At 51.6% G+C, this 23,478-nt stretch overlaps 7 protein-coding genes across 7 annotated transcripts; 5 read left to right on the top strand and 2 right to left on the bottom strand.

The window, feature by feature from the left end:
* Positions 1-6,532: 6,532 nt before the first annotated feature.
* LOC145400001 (histone H2A) lies at positions 6,533-6,904 on the top strand. The gene has a single exon (XM_080272499.1). It carries the CDS (start codon positions 6,533-6,535, stop codon positions 6,902-6,904), a length of 372 nt encoding a protein of 123 aa, XP_080128625.1.
* A 1,849-nt stretch (positions 6,905-8,753) lies between these two features.
* LOC145400000 (histone H4) lies at positions 8,754-9,065 on the bottom strand. The gene has a single exon (XM_080272498.1). It carries the CDS (start codon positions 9,063-9,065, stop codon positions 8,754-8,756), a length of 312 nt encoding a protein of 103 aa, XP_080128624.1.
* Positions 9,066-9,486: 421 nt separating this feature from the next.
* On the top strand, positions 9,487-9,897 carry LOC145399999 (histone H3). Its single transcript, XM_080272497.1, has one exon. It carries the CDS (start codon positions 9,487-9,489, stop codon positions 9,895-9,897), a length of 411 nt encoding a protein of 136 aa, XP_080128623.1.
* Positions 9,898-15,003: 5,106 nt separating this feature from the next.
* Positions 15,004-15,375, bottom strand: LOC145399997 (histone H2B). The gene has a single exon (XM_080272496.1). The coding sequence runs from the start codon at positions 15,373-15,375 to the stop codon at positions 15,004-15,006; it is 372 nt and encodes a 123-aa protein (XP_080128622.1).
* A 2,738-nt stretch (positions 15,376-18,113) lies between these two features.
* LOC145400153 (uncharacterized) lies at positions 18,114-19,952 on the top strand. Its single transcript, XM_080272665.1, has 3 exons — positions 18,114-19,128; positions 19,207-19,495; positions 19,595-19,952. Exons 1-3 carry the CDS (start codon positions 18,114-18,116, stop codon positions 19,950-19,952), a joined length of 1,662 nt encoding a protein of 553 aa, XP_080128791.1.
* Positions 19,953-19,975: 23 nt separating this feature from the next.
* LOC145400152 (uncharacterized) lies at positions 19,976-21,751 on the top strand. The gene is made up of 2 exons (XM_080272664.1): positions 19,976-20,105; positions 20,253-21,751. The coding sequence occupies exons 1-2, from the start codon at positions 19,976-19,978 to the stop codon at positions 21,749-21,751; spliced, it is 1,629 nt and encodes a 542-aa protein (XP_080128790.1).
* A 153-nt stretch (positions 21,752-21,904) lies between these two features.
* LOC145399996 (histone H2A) lies at positions 21,905-22,276 on the top strand. The gene has a single exon (XM_080272495.1). It carries the CDS (start codon positions 21,905-21,907, stop codon positions 22,274-22,276), a length of 372 nt encoding a protein of 123 aa, XP_080128621.1.
* Positions 22,277-23,478: the final 1,202 nt, after the last annotated feature.

Raw genomic sequence — 23,478 nt, 5'->3', positions numbered from 1 at the left:
GGTGATATCTTTAGGGACGCTGCTGGCATTGTTGCCCATGCTCCACTTAAAATATTACTTACTACGGTAAGGAATTACCCTCCACCTCGATAAAGCAAGTTCGCGCAAGTAGTGCGCACCTGTGACGGGCTCTCTGTTTGCCCGTGTCCCAGGAAACTGGGACGAATATCTCACAAACAAACAAACAAACAAACGGGCCGGGGCATTCTGCTGCCTGCCTCCACACTGACAACATCTCCTGCTCCTGTCTTGTTTCAACAAGGGTAACAGCTCTCCGGTTCGCCGTTGATCGAGCTGCTCTGCCCCTCTTGTCTCTTGACAGTGCTTTGAGGTGTTGTTGCTGTCGTTGCTTGCCGCCTTCATCCTGACCACGCCTTGGTCTCCAGCCACTGTTGTGTACCGGGGTGCTCACGCTTGTGCGCGCTCGCCCTTCAGTGGTTTCTTTTTGCCTCTTACTGTATTTCCTTTCTGGCTCTTAGTGTTCCCCTGGTACGTGGTACGAAGCCGAACCCCGCGGTTTCCAGGCGCAGGCCTGGTACACAAGGGGGCCCCGTAGTCGGGGTGGTTATAGGAAGCTGCAGGGGTGAGCCAAAACTTTGTTTAGGGCTAGGGTTAGGCAAGACCTTCGGGGCTGTGGTAAGGGCTGCCGCGTCCTCCGCTAGCGGAGGGGCAGATTCCTGCCACAGTAGGTAGGCTTCTTCCTGCGTTTCTGTGTGCCTGTTCTGTGTGTTTGTGTGAGTGTTAGTGTGGGTGTTTGTGCCTGTGTGTGATGACAGGCAAGTCGAGGTCTAGGCCCCCAGGGCCTTCGAGGATTCCTATGCCATCTAGGATCCAGCTGCCTGGTTCATATGCTCGCGTCCCCTATGCTGGAGATAGGGTTGAGACGGTTCCTGGGGTCTTGAGTGGGAGCATGGCTGCGGCCACCCATCCAGCTGCTGGTAGAGGCCAGAATTCTTTCACTACTGGAAGAAAGAGGGAGCGTCGTGGATCAGGGGATAGCTCGACTGTGTCTGCTGGTGGTTGTGCTGATTCGGAACGTCCAGTTTCTTGCTGCTCTGCTTCCTCTACAGCACCAAGGAAGATAGCTCGCCGTCATGAGGGGATGGATGACATTGTGCCTGCTCCAAACCCTGACACTGCTACTTCTGTTGATGCTGTTTCCACCGCTGGTGCTACTCCTGCTGTTAAAAATAGCTCTGCAGATGATGAAGGGTTTACCCTTGTGTCTCGCAGAGCTAAGCGTGCAACCCTGACCAAGCCTGCGGCCCAGGGTTTTTCTCGGCCAGCTCTAAAGCAACCTCCTCCTCCAACTCGCCCTTCAGTGTCTGTGGCAGCCCCTCCTCCACCCCGCTCCTCTTTTCCAGCTTTCAGGGTTCCACTGCAATCGGGTTACGACACCAGCTACGATGCCGTGGCGGCCCTGGAGAGCCAGCTGCCGGGTCTTGCAGTGAGAAATCGCTTTGGCAGGGACGAAAGTTGTGTCCTCATTCCTTCCACGGAGGAGGCTTATCAGCAGCTCAAGGCCGTAGCAGAGGACGAGGCGGCAACAGTGAGGGTGACAGAGCTCACTCGGGGTGGACAGGTGACGAAGGCTGTAGTGATGGGATACCCTCGTCGGTTCCCATTAGACATCCTTCGAAGGCACGACCTGGTAGAGGAGGCTACAAGGTGCCAGCACCAGAGGACGCGGGAGGAAACCTTGCAGGTGTGTGTCACCCTCCGCGGCCCCCTTGTCCCCTCTCTCGATCTTGGGAACTGGGGAGTGTACTGGCTGCGCCCGTACACTCCAGAGCCACTGAGGTGCTACCGCTGCCAGAGGTTCGGACACCATCGTGCAAGCTGCAGCAGGCCTGCAGTGTGCGGGATCTGCAGCGGCTCCCACGACACGGAGCAGTGCTTGGCAAAATTCCGAGCAAAGGAGCCGGTCACCTCCTGCTGTCCCAACTGTGCAGGAGCACACCACGCCTGGCATCCCAGTTGCCCAGCGAGGGTGAAGAGGGTGAACCAGGGCAGAGAAAAGCAGGTCTCTTGGGTGCAGGAACAGCAGTCCTTGGTCTCAACGCCGGCCCCCCCAGGCACTTTTGTTTGGGGCCAACAACGCCGCCCCCAGGCACAGACTCCTCCTGTCTTAGATACGACTGCTTTTCCTCCCCTGCCAACTCCCGCACAGACTATCGAGACAGTGGCGGAGGTTCACAGGCCCATGGCCTCAACGGATCCATCACCCCTGCCGCCCCCTCCTTCCCAAGAGGATCCAGTGCTCGCGTCAGTAACGCAAACCCCTCCTCCGCAGGCACATCAATCTCAAGCAGCCCCACTCTTCACACTGGACGAGCTGCGCACCCTGGGGACTCAATTGGCTCTGGCCATAGCAGAAACCGTGGCTCAGACTCTGGGGGTCCAGCTAAACACAGATCCTATAGTGGCAGTAGTGGACCGTACCCTGAATCAAGCAATCGAGGCCAAACGACAGCTCGTTGTTCCTCCTGCCTCAGCCAAGCGGCCTCGATCACCAAGGAAGCCCAAGTCGTCCCCCAGAGGGGCTGCTTCGAAGGTAGCCAAGATCAAGGCTCGGCCACCCCGCACCCTAGCGGCCGGCTCTCCTCATCTTCCATCGGCCCCCTTGGTACCTTCTTTGATGCCAGTGGGTCGGGAGTCAGAGGAGGTTCGCCTCGGTCTGTCTCCGGACCCCAGGACGGTGCCTACCTCAGGGTCCTCCAGTGGAACTGCGCAGGAGCAATAAGTAAGCTCCCCCTCCTGCAAGAGGCGGCCAACAGGGATCAACCACACGTTATTCTCCTGCAGGAAACCTTGTTGACTGAGAGCTCCCGGTTTCGTTTGGCAGGATACACCTCCTATCTCCTCCCTCGTGAACGCGGTGTAGCTCAGGGTTGTGCCGTTCTGGTTAGGGACCACATCGGTTCTGCAGTCTGTGAGCCTCCCTACTGTGGGACTGGTGTTGAGGTCCAGGGCGTGATCCTACAATTGGCGGGGTCACCCCTCACTGTATTTAATGTATATCGTGGCCGAGATGCCTCTCTGGAGTTGGGGGACTTGTTCTCCCAGGCTACCAGGGGCCCTGTGTTCATTGGAGGCGACTTCAATGCTCACCACGATATGTTTTCCTCGCCTCTCAAGACCAACGAGGCTGGTCGGCACATCTCTGTAGTTCTGGAGGAGATGGGAGGTGTCTCCCTGCTGAATGACATCGATGAGGCTACTCATATTAGAGGAGGTCGACTAGACCTCGCCTTCGTTTCCACCCCCCTCGCAGGTTCGGCAACGTGGTCACTCCATCCCCACCTCATGAGTGACCACTATGCTGTTGTGGTTGATCTACCTTTGGCTCCCCTTCCTCCACCCGGGTCGCCTCCTCAGAGGTGGGATATTAGCAGGGCGGACTGGGCAGCCTTTGACAGGGCTCTCACTCTTGCCTTCTCATCTGCCCCTGCATCAGACCTCGAGGATCGAGCAGAGCAAGTTGCTCATGCTTTTAGGCAAGCAGCATCTCTTGCTATCCCGATACAGCAGCGCTTTGCGGGGTGCTACCGGGATGGCTGGTTCTATTGTGACAGGGTCAGGGAGTTGAATCGGAGGCTGAATGCAGCTCGCAGACAGTACCGGCGGCGCCGCACTTCGCCGTGCCGCCGGTGCCTGTCTGCCGTGTCTCGCCATGTCCTCGCGGAGAAGCGCCGCCTTAGGGAGGAGGCGTGGATTAGGTGGTGTCGTACCCTTGATTCTCACTCCACACTCCGTGAGATGTGGAGGAGAATCAGGTCCATCTCCGATCCACGTCCCTCCCGTCCACCTTCTCACCCTGATCCTGTCGCAGAGGCCAGCCGTCTGGCTCAGCACTTTGCAGACCGCTCTGCCTCCTGCAATCTCCCGCGGTCCATCTTGGCCATTCAGGAGCAGCTGTCCGCCTCTCGTGTTGAGGCTATTCAGGCGGCCTGTGACCGTCCTGATCCAGCTGATTGCCCCATCACTAGTGGGGAGCTGCTGGCAGCTTTGCAGCGTAGATCGGACACTGCTCCAGGCCTTGATGGGCTGACTTATTCCATCCTGTCGCATGCGGGAGATTGTGGTACAGAACGGCTCCTTGCTCTGCTCAACCTCTCGTGGTCTGCGGGGCGTCTGCCGAGGTCGTGGAAGACTGCTGTCATCCACCCCATCCCGAAGCCTAACAATCCTGGTGCCATGCGCCCCATCTCGCTGCTCAGCTGTATTGCCAAGACGGCTGAGAGGGTTGTGCGGGCGCGTCTGGCATGGAGGTTAGGTCCGCTTCACCAGAGGATATTTGCCTATCATCCAGGCAGAAGTGCCTCTCACTGCCTTGCATCTCTCCTCGGTGAACTTCGGGGTGGAGTGGGGATGGCGGTCTTCCTTGACCTTGAGAAAGCTTTTGAGTTGGCGAGCCCCAAAGTCATACTCCAGGCTCTTGCAGACAAGGGAGTGGGTGGCAAGCTCTTGTCATGGCTTGCGGACTTTTTTAATGAACGTGCTGCGGGGGTCCGCTTCCAGGGGCAGCTCTCCTCCTTTCACACCCACCTAAACGGCACCCCCCAGGGGAGTGTCTTGAGCCCTCTCCTCTTCAATGTCCTCATGGAGGGGCTCCTTACTGAGGACTATGGGCGAGGCGTTACCCTCCTGTGCTATGCCGATGATCTGGCCCTCGTCATAGCCAGGAGGGATTGTTACACACAGGCAAACATTGCACTTCCACGGCTATATCGTAAATGTGCGGAGCTGGGCCTAAAAATAAACTTCGGTAAAACCAAATGCATGCCCTTTGGCCTTAGGCCTCCCTGCTTTCCTCTTCTGCTTGGTGGCCACCAGCTGTCTCTCGTGGCAGTGCACACGTATCTTGGAGTGCGACTGGACAGCAACCTCACTTTCGAGAGCCACGTCAGGTACTTGCGCGAGCGGGCGAAGACACGTCTGTCTGCTCTTCGCTCCCTCTCAAAGAAGAGTTTGGGGGCCTCTTTTTATGTGCTGCGCACGTTCTACATCCACGCTATAAGGTCTTTGGTGGACTATAGTGCCATCTGCCTGACGGGTCTTGCCCCAAGTGTTTCTCAGTCTCTGGAGGTCGTGCAGAATGAGGCTCTGCGCATCATTCTGCATGCACCTCCTTGGACCAGACTGGTGAATCTGCGAGTGGAGGGCGGTTTCCCATCGTTGAAAAGCCGAATTATGCTCCGGGCTGTAGCAACCTCTCTGCAACTTGTGCACCGCAGGCCACATCTCCCAGTCTCTTATCTTCTGAAGCGGCTTCTGTCACGCCCTCCTGACCCGGCCCCCGGGCGGGACTGGGCCCGTGCCACGGTTGCTATGCTACATAGTATTGGTGCTGCTGACGATATATGCCAGGTCCCTGACTCGCCCTTCAATGGGTTCGAGGAACCACCACCTTGGGAGCCTCCCCTTTTCCGGTGTGTTTACCCAGCGGGTGGAAAGCCTCGAAATACCATCCCAGCACTCCTCCGTCAGGATAGTCTCCGCCGGGTAGCTGCTCTGGGGTCTGCGGGGTCAGCAGTTTATTATACTGATGGCTCAGTGGCAGCTGATGGCACTGCTGGAGCGGCCTTTGTTTTTGGCGACATGGTGGAGTCTTGGCGGGTGTCCCAGGGGGCGTCTCCCTTCCAGGCAGAGCTCGCTGCTATTCTGGGAGCTTTACGGCATGCAAACAACCGCCGATATTGCCGTGTGGTTATTCATACAGACTCGCTCTCATCTATTATGCGCCTTCGCTCCTTCTCCCTCAAAGACAACATCTTTTTGTTATCCTCCATATACACCGTAGCTTCTCTCCTCGTCCGTGGGGGAGCCACGATCATCCTTCACTGGCTTCCAGGTCATGTTGGCATCTTGGGGAATGAGATGGCAGATGAGGCTGCGCGCTCTGCCTGTACTCTTCCTGCTGTCACTTTCCCACTCTGCAAAAGCCAGGCTCAAATCATTAGATCTTTCGCTGTGACTATTGGACATCAATCAGTGGAAGAACATAGGCTATGTGTGGCTGAAGGCTCACGCTCTGCCACTTGGTATGCCAGTGCCACTTCTTATTCGCCTGTGCAGCCACCTATGGGCTTACCAAATCGTCTGCTAGTGAGGCTGCGGCGTTTACGTTTGGGATACTTATGCTATAAACAGATAAAGGGAGTGGCCCCAGACCCTTGTGAACACTGCTTAGAGAGGTCGGAGGAGCCTCTACTGCACTATCTATTGAATTGCCCTGTGACTTCTGCTCTCAGGTCTCTCCCTCGTGGGGCATACGTCCCATCAGAAGATGAGGTGAGGGATGCCGCTGGCATAGTTGCCCGTGCTCCTATTTCTCTATTACTTCGGGTAGTAAGTCGCTACCCTCCGCCACGATAATGTAGATGCGCGTGCATAGCGCAACTGTGACGGGCTCACATGTTTGCCCGTGTCCCAGTACGTCCTGGGACGAATATCCCAACAACAACAACAACGGGCCGGGGACGCATTAGTCTTCTCCTGAAGGTCCTACTACTCCAGCAGCAGCAGCAGCATGTCCGGACGTGGCAAGGGAGGCAAGGTGAAGGGAAAGTCCAAGTCCCGATCTAGCAGGGCTGGGCTCCAGTTCCCCGTCGGCAGGATCCACCGTCTCCTTCGTAAAGGCAATTACGCCGAGCGTGTGGGTGCTGGTGCTCCCGTCTACTTGGCTGCAGTCATGGAGTACCTAGCAGCTGAAGTGCTTGAGCTGGCTGGCAACGCAGCCCGTGACAACAAGAAGACTCGTATCATTCCCCGTCACCTGCAGTTGGCTATCCGCAATGATGAGGAGCTCAACAAGCTCCTCTCTGGCGTCACCATCGCCCAGGGAGGTGTCCTGCCTAACATCCAGGCTGTGCTGCTCCCCAAGAAGACGGAGAAGAAGTAAACGCTTCCAAGAAATCCTTCTTCTTCTTCACCTCCATCGGCTCCTTTAGGAGCCACATTCATTTCTTGAGAGAGAATAGACTTTGGCATTGCCCAACAGCATCATCATCATCTTTGGGTATGGATGAATGTGTTGGTATACTGTATGTTTGTGTATGTGCCTATAACGTGGTATGTGTTGAATGCTGGCATGTGTCTGTGGCTATATTTACGTTCGGTTGCATGTAAGAAGCTACTGACATCAGTGAAGGTGGAGTAATAATAATAATAATAATAATAATATTATTATTCCCACTACTACATAGAGTCTTGTCCCGTTCCCAACTGCACCTGCATAATACTGTCCTGTATAATTATGCCTCCTAACTGCCTGGCCGGGTGGATGAATGAAAACATAGGTGATGATGATGATGATGATGGCTATTCTCCCACCATCGAAGGAATGGACAAAGTCGTTCAGTGGCAGAGGATATGGTGATGTATACAACAGTATATATATATATATATATATATATATATATATATATATATATATATATATATATATTAGTCGTGTGGTGACGACCATTGTGGATTTAACACCCCCAAATAAGAGCAATAATGAAGAAAATACTTATCATTCATTTCTCTCGTCATTATGAGTAGTATTGCAACAACTAGTTACTACACAATCAAAAACCACCACTACCACCACCATCTATTCATCCATCCATCCATTCATTCATTCATCATCATCATCATCATCATCATCATCATCATCATCATCATCAAAGATTAATAATAATAATCAGCAGCACCACCACCACCACCCATCGAACTGGGAGCTCCGGTGAACGCCTGATTAGTGAAACTGTTGGGAGGCGAGTGTCAGCCACCTTGTCAGCCACCTCTTCTATATAATGCACTAGCGGTCGTGCAAGTACCAATCGGATCCATTTAAATTTGATTTCAGGCCTCAGCGGTTGATGCAATGCTTGTACGATGGGTGATTGGTGGGTTTTGGTACTTAGAGAAAACGGCCGTGACAGCGACAAATTCAAGGGATAACTTGTTCATATGCAGACATTCTGTCTGTCTAACACTTAGGCATTCATATCATGCACCGTTTGTGGTGCCTCACCGACGTGACTGACTGTGTCTTCTTTACTCTAGGTGCATCCTTCAAGTGTGCTGCTGCTGCTCGTGCATATGAAGGCAGAAATACCTTGGATTAGTGGGATTTGCCTTCACGATTTACGGAGGCGACTCCCGGAGCACAGCAGAGGAGATGCTCTCGCAACAGGATGGAAATTGCCCTGATAGGTATGGAGAAAGCTTTCCTGAAATGGGGGTGGGGGGGGGAGTAGACCAGAGGAACAGAGAAAGCAATGGCCCAGCAAAATAAGTGATAATGTATATGTATGCAGACGTCCATTTAAATTAGAAGATGTAGTAGCCAAATTGACAGTTGCCTAATCCCCCCCCCACCTTTTTTTTTTTTTTTTTTTTTAACTGCCAGACAGAGAGAGAGAGAGAGAGAGAGAGAGAGAGAGAGAGGTTTGGTATGGTTCAGTTAGGTTATGGTTGGTTTGGTTTGGTTATGTTAGGTGTGGTAAGAGTTGGTCGGGTTGCATTACATGTTTTCATATCTGTTACATTAAAAGAAAGAGAGAGAGAGAGAGAGAGAGAGAGAGAAAATGGTGCTACCTAACCTGCTCAACGTCTGCATTTACTTATACTACTATGCCTTCATTCATTCTCTTTCACAGAAATTAGGTGTGGACCTCTAAAAGAGGTCCGGGGGTTGCTGTTTATTGTGTGCTTTGCCGTGGCCAGGTGGAATAGTGCCATGCAGTTATGCACGCAGCCTCTTAGCCGCCGAAGCCGTAAAGGGTGCGCCCTTGCCTCTTCAGGGCGTACACCACGTCCATCGCGGTCACGGTCTTACGCTTGGCGTGCTCAGTGTAGGTGACAGCATCGCGAATCACGTTCTCGAGGAACACCTTGAGAACACCGCGGGTCTCCTCGTAGATCAGGCCCGAGATACGCTTCACGCCGCCACGACGAGCCAGACGACGGATGGCAGGCTTGGTGATGCCCTGGATGTTGTCACGAAGCACCTTGCGGTGTCGCTTGGCGCCTCCCTTGCCCAGACCCTTGCCGCCTTTGCCTCGACCAGTCATAGTGTCTACAGCTGCTGCTACTGCTCCTCAGACCCAGTAGTAGTGAGTGTCCACTCCGCTCCCAGCACCAACAATGATGACGACCCCGCTCGCCGACCACCCTTATATAACGCAGTGTCGGTCGTGCAAGTACGAACCTTATCCACCTAACCTCGATTTCAGGCCCAGGCCCAACCCCAGCTCCCAGGAGGCCAATCCTAGAGAGGCGTCGTAGCCAGGTCACGCCACAGGGCATGCCAAATTTTGCAAGCAAACCAGGAATGGCATCGAGAAAGCATGAACAGTAAATCACCGCCATGTACATCACACCCCGACCACTCACACGCCGCCAGTCCGGAGGCAGGCCACATAAAAAGCCGCTGCCAGGCGCGGCGCGCCAACACTCTCGCTCGTCTCACAGCTCCCTCCTCAGTCGCGCGCCATGGCTCGTACCAAGCAGACTGCACGTAAGTCCACTGGAGGCAAGGCCCCTCGCAAGCAGCTGGCCACCAAAGCCGCTCGCAAGTCCGCCCCTGCCACCGGCGGCGTCAAGAAACCCCACCGTTACAGGCCTGGCACTGTGGCCCTGCGTGAGATCCGTCGCTACCAGAAGAGCACTGAGCTGCTTATAAGGAAGCTGCCATTCCAGCGTCTTGTCCGTGAGATCGCCCAGGACTTCAAGACTGACCTGCGCTTCCAGTCCTCTGCCGTCATGGCTCTGCAGGAGGCGTCTGAGGCCTATTTGGTCGGTCTCTTTGAGGACACCAACCTGTGTGCCATCCACGCCAAGCGTGTAACAATCATGCCTAAGGACATCCAGCTGGCCCGCCGCATCCGTGGCGAGCGCGCCTAAGGCGAGAGGCCCCCACCTCCATCGAAAGAAATCTCGGCCCTTTTCAGGGCCAAAACCCTTCTTCAAAGAGAGATGATGACAGACCCTCCCTCAGTTTAGGTTTGCATGTATCAGCTCTTGCTTTTCCGCAGCGAAGCATGCTCACACACGATTGAACTCCATTACTTACATACATGCATTCATTTTTTTTCTTTCTTTATTTTATTTATTTATTTATTTATTTTTTTAAACATTTACACTTTCTTTTTTTTTTGGGGGGGGGGGAGGGGGGAAAACTTGCCTGTTCGTTTATTTCTTTGATTGATCTGTTGTTCACGTCGCATTTTTTGTTGTCGTTATTTGCCAGTTTCGTTTACTTACTCAGCGACTCACTCACGCCCTCATAAAGGTACCCAGGTTTGCACAACGAGAAAGGCATTCCCGCTGCATATTAGCAGATGCTCTCTATCCGTCATGAACGCAAGATGAATCCTTCAGTTACTATGCTGGGGGAAAAAAAAAAAAAAAAAAAAAAAAAAAAAAAGTGAACCTGAACCCATCGATTTTCACCTGCAGTTGTGCGTGTGTATGTATATTTATACTGTACGTATGTATTTGTGTGTCTTTGTGAGCATGTATGTCTGTGTGTACGGGCGTAAGAGGAGACACACACACACACACACACACACACACACACACACACTTACGGACGAATGAACTGTACTTATATACTTACATACATGCATTCATTCATTCATCCTTTTTTCAATCATTCATTTACTTATTTTCTTTTGGGGGGGGGGGGAACTTGCCTATTCGTTTATTTCCTTGGTTGATGTGTTGTTGACGCGCATTTTTTGTTGTCGTTATTTGCGTTTCTTTGACTTACTCAGCGATTCACTCACGCCCTCATAAAGGTACACAGGTTTGCACAACGAGAAAGGCATTCCCGCTGCATATTAGCAGATGCTCTCTATCCGTCATGAACGCAAGATGAATCCTTCAGTTACTATGCTGGGGGAAAAAAAAAAGAAAAAAAAAAAAAAGTGAACCTGAACCCATCGATTTTCACCTGCAGTTGTGCGTGTGTATGTATATTTATACTGTACGTATGTATTTGTGTGTCTTTGTGAGCATGTATGTCTGTGTGTACGGGCGTAAGGGGACACACACACACACACACACACACACACACACACTTACGGACGAATGAACTGTACTTATATACTTACATACATGCATTCATTCATTCATTCATCCTTTTTTCAATCATTCATTTACTTATTTTCTTTTTTGGGGGGGGAGGGGGAACTTGCCTATTCGTTTATTTCCTTGGTTGATGTGTTGTTGACGCGCATTTTTTGTTGTCGTTATTTGCGTTTCTTTGACTTACTCAGCGATTCACTCACGCCCTCATAAAGGTACACAGGTTTGCACAACGAGAAAGGCATTCCCGCTGCATATTAGCAGATGCTCTCTATCCGTCATGAACGCAAGATGAATCCTTCAGTTACTATGCTGGGAAAAAAAAAAAAAAAAAAAAAAAAAAAAAGTGAACCTGAACCCATCGATTTTCACCTGCAGTTGTGCGTGTGTACAGTATGTATATTTATACTGTACGTATGTATTTGTGTGTCTTTGTGAGCATGTATGTCTGTGTGTACGGGCGTAAGGGGACACACACACACACACACACACACACACACACTTACGGACGAATGAACTGTACTTATATACTTACATACATGCATTCATTCATTCATTCATCCTTTTTTCAATCATTCATTTACTTATTTTCTTTTTTGGGGGGAGGGGGAACTTGCCTATTCGTTTATTTCCTTGGTTGATGTGTTGTTGACGCGCATTTTTTGTTGTCGTTATTTGCGTTTCTTTGACTTACTCAGCGATTCACTCACGCCCTCATAAAGGTACACAGGTTTGCACAACGAGAAAGGCATTCCCGCTGCATATTAGCAGATGCTCTCTATCCGTCATGAACGCAAGATGAATCCTTCAGTTACTATGCTGGAAAAAAAAAAAAAAAAAAAAAAAAAAAAAAAGGTGAACCTGAACCCATCGATTTTCACCTGCAATTGTGCGTGTGTACAGTATGTATATTTATACTGTACGTATGTATTTGTGTGTCTTTGTGAGCATGTATGTCTGTGTGTACGGGCGTAAGGGGACACACACACACACACACACACACACACACACACTTACGGACGAATGAACTGTACTTATATACTTACATACATGCATTCATTCATTCATTCATCCTTTTTTCAATCATTCATTTACTTATTTTTTTTTTTTTGGGGGGGGAGGGGGAACTTGCCTATTCGTTTATTTCCTTGGTTGATGTGTTGTTGACGCGCATTTTTTGTTGTCGTTATTTGCGTTTCTTTGACTTACTCAGCGATTCACTCACGCCCTCATAAAGGTACACAGGTTTGCACAACGAGAAAGGCATTCCCGCTGCATATTAGCAGATGCTCTCTATCCGTCATGAACGCAAGATGAATCCTTCAGTTACTATGCTGGAAAAAAAAAAAAAAAAAAAAAAGGTGAACCTGAACCCATCGATTTTCACCTGCAATTGTGCGTGTGTACAGTATGTATATTTATACTGTACGTATGTATTTGTGTGTCTTTGTGAGCATGTATGTCTGTGTGTACGGGCGTAAGGGGACACACACACACACACACACACACACACACACACACACTTACGGACGAATGAACTGTACTTATATACTTACATACATGCATTCATTCATTCATTCATCCTTTTTTCAATCATTCATTTACTTATTTTTGTTTGGGGGGGAGGGGGAACTTGCCTATTCGTTTATTTCCTTGGTTGATGTGTTGTTGACGCGCATTTTTTGTTGTCGTTATTTGCGTTTCTTTGACTTACTCAGCGATTCACTCACGCCCTCATAAAGGTACACAGGTTTGCACAACGAGAAAGGCATTTCCGCTGCATATTAGGAGATGCTCTCTATCCGTCATGAACGCAAGATGAATCCTTCATTTACAATGCTGGAAAAAAAAAAAAAAAAAAAAAAAATGAACCCATCGATTCTCGCCTGCAGTTGTGCGTGTGTCCGTATGTTTATACTGTACGTATGTATTTGTGTGTCTTTGTGAGCATGTATGTCTGTGTGTACGGACGTTTGAGGACACACACACACACACACACACACACACACACACGCACGCACACACACAGACGAATGAACTATACTTATATACTTACATACATGCATTCATTCATTCATTCTTTTTTCAATCATTCATTTACTTGTTTTGGGCGGGTGGGTGGGGGGGGGGAAGGGAACTTACCTATTCGTGTATTTCTTTTGTTGATCTGTTGTTCACGTCGCAGTTTTTGTTGTCGTTATTTGCCTGTTTCGTTTACTTCCTGACCGATTCAGTCACGCCCTCATTCCCGCTGCGTATTAGGAGATGCTCTGTACCCGTCATGAAGGTTTGACAGTGGCCACGAACGCACGGTAAATTCTTCAGTGAATATACTGAGAAAAAAAAAAAAAAAAAAAAAAAGGGAACCTGAACCCATCGATTTTTAACTGCAGTTGTGCGTGTGTATGTATGTATGTATGTATGTTGTATGTTTATACTGTACGTATGTGTATGTGTGTGTCTTTGTGAGCATGTATGTCTGTGTGTACGGACGTATGAGGGCTTGTGTGTATGTGAGCATGACTTAGTGTGTACGTACATGTGTAGGTCACTGCGTACATAGTATAAATGTATTTGTGCACATGTGTTGTTGTATGTACCTACATTTTATAGGCTGACATGAATAGGCATGATACGATGTCATGCATGTATTTACTGTACGCCTGTTGAGTGGGTTGGTTGGTACAGGCGGCCTAAGAAGTGCCGGCGGAGTATCCATAAGTTTTCGGTCAGCGATAGTGTCCCTACTCTTCCTTATATCTGTACGGGGTGAAGCCTAATACGTAAAATTGTTACAAGAAACAACAAATCCATGACCAGTTATCTGTATATTTCAAAAGTATTGTAGGAAGCAGTTGGTTCGTTACGATAATAGGAATTCCTAAACGGAACTGAGTGATATTTCACAACTGTCGCTCAGGCAGAGTCGGGAATAAATATGTTGTGGAGTTCAAATCTAGCATGGTAACAGACAGTGACGTTTGGGTAGCGTAAGACTGAACAAAAGGGAGCTTCAATAAACATTGGATATGAATAAATATTATGTAGAAAATAATTTCCGTTACAATACTAGGGAATAATTTAAAGTCATTTATTTCCGTTTCCAATGTCTCGGTGGACGACGACAGAAAGCGGGAAGGAGGCGTAAGCCGGTAAGCTATTTTAAATGTTTCGGTCAACACGCACGAAAGGAGATAACATTCACTCAAGGACATGCAGTTATTACACTGCCTTTGGCCAGTTTCCCACGAAGAAAAATCTCAGGATTATTTCATATAAGACAGGGGGCTATCAAAAAAAAAAAAAAAAAAAAAAAAAAAAAAAAAAGGGACTGGGAGTTTTAGGCGTACCGGCCACCGCGCGCGAAGTTAATACATTTCACATTCATTCAAATCGGGAAAGATAACTAAGTGTTACCATCTAATTTATCACTGCCTCCTGTTATTCATTTTACATCATTATTTGTACGATATAATATATACGATTATTTGGCATGACGTGATGAAGGCATTGAATGTTTACCTCTTATTCACTGTTTTCCTAGAACGCATGGCAGTGGTGAGTGACCGAAGCAATCTGACACTGTGCCGTCACTTCTTGGGGCGACGGTACGTTGTTGTTGGTTGTTCAGATGAATAAGAAGGCCCGCACGCCCCTATTTACTCTTTTATTTTGACTCTATTGTTTTAACCCCCAACCCTAGTTCAAAACATTTCGATTGTGCCTACGTACCCATCCCAAACCACCGTTGCCGAAAAGAAAGAGAGAGAGAGAGAGAGAGAGAGAGAGAGAGAGAGAGAAAGCTGATAAACCAGAGTTCCTGAGTGGAAAATTGGTAAGTCTGTCTTTCCCCTTTTTATCGAAAATCTTGTGGCTCCGATTGGAGCCGGAAATGTTGAAATGGCCAAGAGTGTAACCTCTCTACTTTGAGGAGGTGTACTTGGTGACAGCCTTGGTGCCTTCAGACACGGCGTGCTTGGCCAGCTCGCCAGGGAGGAGCAGCCTGACGGCCGTCTGGATCTCCCGGCTGGTGATGGTTGAACGCTTGTTGTAGTGTGCCAGGCGTGAAGCCTCTGCAGCAATGCGCTCGAAGATGTCATTCACGAAAGAGTTCATGATAGACATCGCCTTGGAGGAAACACCGGTGTCAGGGTGGACCTGCTTGAGCACTTTGTAGATGTAGATGCTGTAGCTCTCCTTCCTCCTACGCTTCTTCTTCTTGTCTCCCTTGGCAATGGCCTTCTGGGCCTTGCCGGCCTTCTTAGCGGCCTTTCCGGAGGTCTTGGGTGGCATGGCGGCGCCGAGTCAGACGGTATGTGCACGGTGCGGGAGCGAGCGAGAGACTGAGTCGACATGGGGGCCGCGCTTGCTGAAATCCTTATATGTGATTTCTGCCCGATCGCAGCCCGGCTTCTGCCTCCTTCCCATTCGCGGGTGGGATGGGGTCGGATCGGGAAGACGGGTATTTAAGGGAAGGTCGCGCGGGCCGGGGGGACTCTGCTGCCTGCCTCCACACTGACAACATCTCCTGCTCCTGTCTTGTTTCAACAAGGGTAACAGCTCTCCGGTTCGCCGTTGATCGAGCTGCTCTGCCCCTCTTGTCTCTTGACAGTGCTTTGAGGTGTTGTTGCTGTCGTTGCTTGCCGCCTTCATCCTGACCACGCCTTGGTCTCCAGCCACTGTTGTGTACCGGGGTGCTCACGCTTGTGCGCGCTCGCCCTTCAGTGGTTTCTTTTTGCCTCTTACTGTATTTCCTTTCTGGCTCTTAGTGTTCCCCTGGTACGTGGTACGAAGCCGAACCCCGCGGTTTCCAGGCGCAGGCCTGGTACACAAGGGGGCCCCGTAGTCGGGGTGGTTATAGGAAGCTGCAGGGGTGAGCCAAAACTTTGTTTAGGGCTAGGGTTAGGCAAGACCTTCGGGGCTGTGGTAAGGGCTGCCGCGTCCTCCGCTAGCGGAGGGGCAGATTCCTGCCACAGTAGGTAGGCTTCTTCCTGCGTTTCTGTGTGCCTGTTCTGTGTGTTTGTGTGAGTGTTAGTGTGGGTGTTTGTGCCTGTGTGTGATGACAGGCAAGTCGAGGTCTAGGCCCCCAGGGCCTTCGAGGATTCCTATGCCATCTAGGATCCAGCTGCCTGGTTCATATGCTCGCGTCCCCTATGCTGGAGGTAGGGTTGAGACGGTTCCTGGGGTCTTGAGTGGGAGCATGGCTGCGGCCACCCATCCAGCTGCTGCTAGAGGCCAGAATTCTTTCACTACTGGAAGAAAAAGGGAGCGTCGTGGATCAGGGGATAGCTCGACCGTGTCTGCTGGTGGTTGTGCTGATTCGGAACGTCCAGTTTCTTGCTGCTCTGCTTCCTCTACAGCACCAAGGAAGATAGCTCGCCGTCATGAGGGGATGGATGACATTGTGCCTGCTCCAAACCCTGACACTGCTACTTCTCCTGTTGATGCTGTTTCCACCGCTGCTGCTACTCCTGCTGTTAAAAATAGCTCTGCAGATGATGAAGGGTTTACCCTTGTGTCTCGCAGAGCTAAGCGTGCAACCCTGACCAAGCCTGCGGCCCAGGGTTTTTCTCGGCCAGCTCTAAAGCAACCTCCTCCTCCACCTCGCCCTTCAGTGTCTGTGGCAGCCCCTCCTCCACCCCGCTCCTCTTTTCCAGCTTTCAGGGTTCCACTGCAATCGGGTTACGACACCAGCTACGATGCCGTGGCGGCCCTGGAGAGCCAGCTGCCGGGTCTTGCAGCGAGAAATCGCTTTGGCAGGGACGAAAGTTGTGTCCTCATTCCTTCCACGGAGGAGGCTTATCAGCAGCTCAAGGCCGTAGCAGAGGACGAGGCGGCAACAGTGAGGGTGACAGAGCTCACACGGGGTGGACAGGTGACGAAGGCTGTAGTGATGGGATACCCTCGTCGGTTCCCATTAGACATCCTTCGAAGGCACGACCTGGTAGAGGAGGCTACCAGGTGCCAGCACCAGAGGACGCGGGAGGAAACCTTGCAGGTGTGTGTCACCCTCCGCGGCCCCCTTGTCCCCTCTCTCGATCTTGGGAACTGGGGAGTGTACTGGCTGCGCCCGTACACTCCAGAGCCACTGAGGTGCTACCGCTGCCAGAGGTTCGGACACCATCGTGCAAGCTGCAGCAGGCCTGCAGTGTGCGGGATCTGCAGCGGCTCCCACGACACGGAGCAGTGCTTGGCAAAATTCCGAGCAAAGGAGCCGGTCACCTCCCGCTGTCCCAACTGTGCAGGAGCACACCACGCCTGGCATCCCAGTTGCCCAGCGAGGGTGAAGAGGGTGAACCAGGGCAGAGAAAAGCAGGTCTCTTGGGTGCAGGAACAGCAGTCCTTGGTCTCAACGCCGGCCCCCCCAGGCACTTTTGTTTGGGGCCAACAACGCCGCCCCCAGGCACAGACTCCTCCTGTCTTAGATACGACTGCTTTTCCTCCCCTGCCAACTCCCGCACAGACTATCGAGACAGTGGCGGAGGTTCACAGGCCCATGGCCTCAATGGATCCATCACCCCTGCTGCCCCTCCTTCCCAAGAGGATCCAGTGCTCGCGCCAGTCACGCAAACCCCTCCTCCGCAGGCACATCAATATCAAGCAGCCCCACTCTTCACACTGGACGAGCTGCGCACCCTGGGAACTCAATTGGCTCTGGCCATAGCAGAAACCGTGGCTCAGACTCTGGGGGTCCAGCTAAACACAGATCCTATAGTGGCAGTAGTGGACCGTACCCTGAATCAAGCAATCGAGGCGAAACGACAGCTCGTTGTTCCTCCTGCCTCAGCCAAGCGGCCTCGATCACCGAGGAAGCCCAAGTCGTCCCCCAGAGGGGCTGCTTCGAAGGTAGCCAAGATCAAGGCTCGGCCACCCCGCACCCTAGCGGCCGGCTCTCCTCATCTTCCATCGGCCCCCTTGGTACCTCCTTTGATGCCAGTGGGTCAGGAGTCAGAGGAGGTTCGCCTCGGTCTGTCTCCGGACCCCAGGACGGTGCCTACCTCAGGGTCCTCCAATGGAACTGCGCAGGAGCAATGAGTAAGCTTCCCCTCCTGCAAGAGGTGGCCAACAGGGATCAACCACACGTTATTCTCCTGCAGGAAACCTTGTTGACTGAGAGCTCCCGGTTTCGTTTGGCGGGATACACCTCCTATCTCCTCCCTCGTGAACGCGGTGTAGCTCAGGGTTGTGCCGTTCTGGTTAGGGACCACATCGGTTCTGCAGTCTGTGAGCCTCCCTACTGTGGGACTGGTGTTGAGGTCCAGGGCGTGATCCTACAATTGGCGGGGTCACCCCTCACTGTATTTAATGTATATCGTGGCCGAGATGCCTCTCTGGAGTTGGGGGACTTGTTCTCCCAGGCTACCAGGGGCCCTGTGTTCATTGGAGGCGACTTCAATGCTCACCACGATATGTTTTCCTCGCCTCTCAAGACCAACGAGGCTGGTCGGCACATCTCTGTAGTTCTGGAGGAGATGGGAGGTGTCTCCCTGCTGAATGACATCGATGAGGCTACTCATATTAGAGGAGGTCGACTAGACCTCACCTTCGTTTCCACCCCTCTCGCAGGTTCGGCAACGTGGTCACTCCATCCCCACCTCATGAGTGACCACTATGCTGTTGTGGTTGATCTACCTTTGGCTCCCCTTCCTCCACCCGGGTCGCCTCCTCAGAGGTGGGATATTAGCAGGGCGGACTGGGCAGCCTTTGACAGGGCTCTCACTCTTGCCTTCTCATCTGCCCCTGCATCAGACCTCGAGGATCGAGCAGAGCAAGTTGCTCATGCTTTTAGGCAAGCAGCATCTCTTGCTATCCCGTTGCAGCAGCGCTTTGCGGGGTGCTACCGGGATGGCTGGTTCTATTGTGATAGGGTCAGGGAGTTGAATCGGAGGCTGAATGCAGCTCGCAGACAGTACCGGCGGCGCCGCACTTCGCCGTGCCGCCGGTGCTTGTCTGCCGTGTCTCGCCATGTCCTCGCGGAGAAGCGCCGCCTTAGGGAGGAGGCGTGGATTAGGTGGTGTCGTACCCTTGATTCTCACTCCACACTCCGTGAGATGTGGAGGAGAATCAGGTCCATCTCCGATCCACGTCCCTCCCGTCCACCTTCACACCCTGATCCTGTCGCAGAGGCCAGCCGCCTGGCTCAGCACTTTGCAGACCGCTCTGCCTCCTGCAATCTCCCGCGGTCCATCTTGGCCATTCAGGAGCAGCTGTCCGCCTCTCGTGTTGAGGCTATTCAGGCGGCCTGTGACCGTCCTGATCCAGCTGATTGCCCCATCACTAGTGGGGAGCTGCTGGCAGCTTTGCAGCGTAGATCGGACACTGCTCCAGGCCTTGATGGGCTGACTTATTCCATCCTGTCGCATGCGGGAGATTGTGGTAAGGAGCGGCTTCTTGCTCTGCTCAACCTCTCGTGGTCTGAGGGGCGTCTGCCGAGGTCGTGGAAGACTGCTGTCATCCACCCCATCCCGAAGCCTAACAATCCTGGTGCCATGCGCCCCATCTCGCTGCTCAGCTGTATTGCCAAGACGGCTGAGCGGGTTGTGCGGGCGCGTCTGGCATGGAGGTTAGGTCCGCTTCACCAGAGGATATTTGCCTATCATCCAGGCAGAAGTGCCTCTCACTGCCTTGCATCTCTCCTCGGTGAACTTCGGGGTGGAGTGGGGATGGCGGTCTTCCTTGACCTTGAGAAAGCTTTTGAGTTGGCGAGCCCTAAAGTCATACTTCAGGCTCTTGCAGACAAGGGAGTGGGTGGCAAGCTCTTGTCATGGCTTGTGGACTTTTTTAATGAACGTGCTGCGGGGGTCCGCTTCCAGGGGCAGCTCTCCTCCTTTCATACCCACCTAAATGGCACCCCCCAGGGAGTGTCTTGAGCCCTCTCCTTTTCAATATCCTCATGGAGGGGCTCCTTACTGAGGACTATGGGCGCGGTGTTACCCTCCTGTGCTATGCCGATGATCTGGCCCTCGTCATAGCCAGGAGGGATTGTTACAACCATGCAAACATTGCGCTTGCACGGCTATATAGTAAGTGTGCAGAGCTGGGCCTAAAAATCAACTTTGGTAAAACCAAATGCATGCCTTTTGGCCTTAGGCCTCCCCGCTTTCCCCTTCTGCTTGGTGGCCACCAGCTGTCTCTCGTGGCAGTACACACGTATCTTGGGGTGTGACTAGACAGCAACCTTACTTTCGAGAGCCACGTCAGGTACTTGCGCGAGCGGGCAAAGACACGTCTGTCTGCTCTTCGCTCCCTCTCAAAGAAGAGTTTGGGGGCCTCTTTTTATGTGCTGCGCACGTTCTACGTCCACGCTATTAGGTCTTTGGTGGACTATAGTGCCATCTGCCTGACGGGTCTTGCCCCAAGTGTTTCTCAGTCTCTGGAGGTCGTGCAGAATGAGGCTCTGCGCATCATTCTGCATGCACCCCCTTGGACCAGACTGGTGAATCTGCGAGTGGAGGGCGGTTTCCCATCGTTGAAAGGCCGAATTATGCTCCGGGCTGCAGCGACCTCTCTGCAACTTGTGCACCGCAGGCCACATCTCCCAGTCTCTTATCTACTAAAGCGGCTTCTGTCACGCCCTCCTGACCCGGCCCCTGGGCGGGACTGGGCCCGTGCCACGGTTGCTATGCTACATAGTATGGGTGCTACTGCCGATATATGCCAGGTCCCTGACTCGCCCTTCTATGGGTTCGAGGAACCACCACCTTGGGAGCCTCCCCTTTTCCGGTGTGTTTATCCAGCAGGTGGAAAGCCTCGCAATACCATCCCAGCACTCCTCCGTCAGGATAGTCTCCGCCGGGTAGCTGCTCTAGGGTCTGCGGGGTCAGCAGTTTATTATACTGATGGCTCTGTGGCAGCTGATGGCACTGCTGGAGCGGCCTTTGTTTTTGGTGACATGGTGGAGTCTTGGCGGGTGTCCCAGGGGGCGTCTCCCTTCCAGGCAGAGCTCGCTGCTATTCTGGGAGCTTTACGGCATGCACACAACCGCCGATATTGCCGTGTGGTTATTCATACAGACTCGCTCTCATCTATTGTACGCCTTCGCTCCTTCTCCCTCAAAGACAACATTTTTTTGTTATCCTCCATATACACTGTAGCTTCTCTCCTCGTCCGTGGGGGAGCCACGATCATCCTTCACTGGCTTCCAGGTCATGTTGGCATCTTGGGGAATGAGATGGCAGATGAGGCTGCGCGCTCTGCCTGTACTCTCCCTGCTGTCACGTTCCCACTCTGCAAAAGTCAGGCTCAAATCATTAGATCTTTCGCTGTGACTATTGGACATCAATCAGTGGAGGAACATAGGCTATGTGTGGCTGAAGGCTCACGCTCCGCCACTTGGTATGCCAGTGCCACTTCTTATTCACCATTGCAGCCCCCTCTGGGCTTACCGAATCGTCTGCTAGTGAGGCTGCGGCGTTTACGTTTGGGATATTTATGCTATAACCAGATAAAAGGAGTGGCCCCAGACACTTGTGAACACTGCTTAGAGAGGTCGGAGGAGCCTCTACTGCACTATCTATTGTATTGCCCTGTGACTTCTGCTCTCAGGTCTCTCCCTCGTGGGGCATACGTCCCATCCGAAGATGAGGTGCGGGATGCCGCTGGCATAGTTGCCCGTGCTCCTTTTTCACAATTACTTCGGGTAGTCAGTCGCTACCCTCCGCCACGATAATATAGATGCGCATGCATAGCGCAACTGTGACGGGCTCACATGTTTGCCCGTGTCCCAGTACGTCCTGGGACGAATATCACACAAACAAACAAACGGGCCGGGGACGCATTAGTCTTCTCCTGAAGGTCCTACTACTCCAGCAGCAGCAGCAGCATGTCCGGACGTGGCAAGGGAGGCAAGGTGAAGGGAAAGTCCAAGTCCCGATCTAGCAGGGCTGGGCTCCAGTTCCCCGTCGGCAGGATCCACCGTCTCCTTCGTAAAGGCAATTACGCCGAGCGTGTGGGTGCTGGTGCTCCCGTCTACTTGGCTGCAGTCATGGAGTACCTAGCAGCTGAAGTGCTTGAGCTGGCTGGCAACGCAGCCCGTGACAACAAGAAGACTCGTATCATTCCCCGTCACCTGCAGTTGGCTATCCGCAATGATGAGGAGCTCAACAAGCTCCTCTCTGGCGTCACCATCGCCCAGGGAGGTGTCCTGCCTAACATCCAGGCTGTGCTGCTCCCCAAGAAGACGGAGAAGAAGTAAACGCTTCCAAGAAATCCTTCTTCTTCTTCACCTCCATCGGCTCCTTTAGGAGCCACATTCGTTTCTTGAGAGAGAATAGACTTTGGCATTGCCCAACAGCATCATCATCATCTTTGGGTATGGATGAATGTGTTGGTATACTGTATGTTTGTGTATGTGCCTATAACGTGGTATGTGTTGAATGCTGGCATGTGTCTGTGGCTATATTTACGTTCGGTTGCATGTAAGAAGCTACTGACATCAGTGAAGGTGGAGTAATAATAATAATAATAATAATAATATTATTATTCCCACTACTACATAGAGTCTTGTCCCGTTCCCAACTGCACCTGCATAATACTGTCCTGTATAATTATGCCTCCTAACTGCCTGGCCGGGTGGATGAATGAAAACATAGGTGATGATGATGATGATGGCTATTCTCCCACCATCGAAGGAATGGACAAAGTCGTTCAGTGGCAGAGGATATGGTGATGTATACAACAGTATATATATATATATATATATATATATATATATATATATATATATATATATATATATATATATTAGTCGTGTGGTGACGACCATTGTGGATTTAACACCCCCAAATAAGAGCAATAATGAAGAAAATACTTATCATTCATTTCTCTCGTCATTATGAGTAGTATTGCAACAACTAGTTACTACACAATCAAAAACCACCACTACCACCACCATCTATTCATCCATCCATTCATTCATTCAATCATCATCATCATCATCATCATCATCATCATCATCAAAGATTAATAATAATAATCAGCAGCACCACCACCACCACCACCCATCGAACTGGGAGCTCCGGTGAACGCCTGATTAGTGAAACTGTTGGGAGGCGAGTGTCAGCCACCTTGTCAGCCACCTCTTCTATATAATGCACTAGCGGTCGTGCAAGTACCAATCGGATCCATTTAAATTTGATTTCAGGCCTCAGCGGTTGATGCAATGCTTGTACGATGGGTGATTGGTGGGTTTTGGTACTTAGAGAAAACGGCCGTGACAGCGACAAATTCAAGGGATAACTTGTTCATATGCAGACATTCTGTCTGTCTAACACTTAGGCATTCATATCATGCACCGTTTGTGGTGCCTCACCGACGTGACTGACTGTGTCTTCTTTACTCTAGGTGCATCCTTCAAGTGTGCTGCTGCTGCTCGTGCATATGAAGGCAGAAATACCT

The sequence above is a fragment of the Coenobita brevimanus genome, chromosome 51, assembly GCF_032717465.1.
Source record: "Coenobita brevimanus isolate Jiangsu-jjx chromosome 51, ASM3271746v2, whole genome shotgun sequence".
Lineage (NCBI taxonomy): Eukaryota > Metazoa > Arthropoda > Malacostraca > Decapoda > Coenobitidae > Coenobita > Coenobita brevimanus.
The sequence above is the reverse complement of the archived record's forward strand: the minus strand, read 5'-3'. Positions and strand labels throughout refer to the sequence as shown.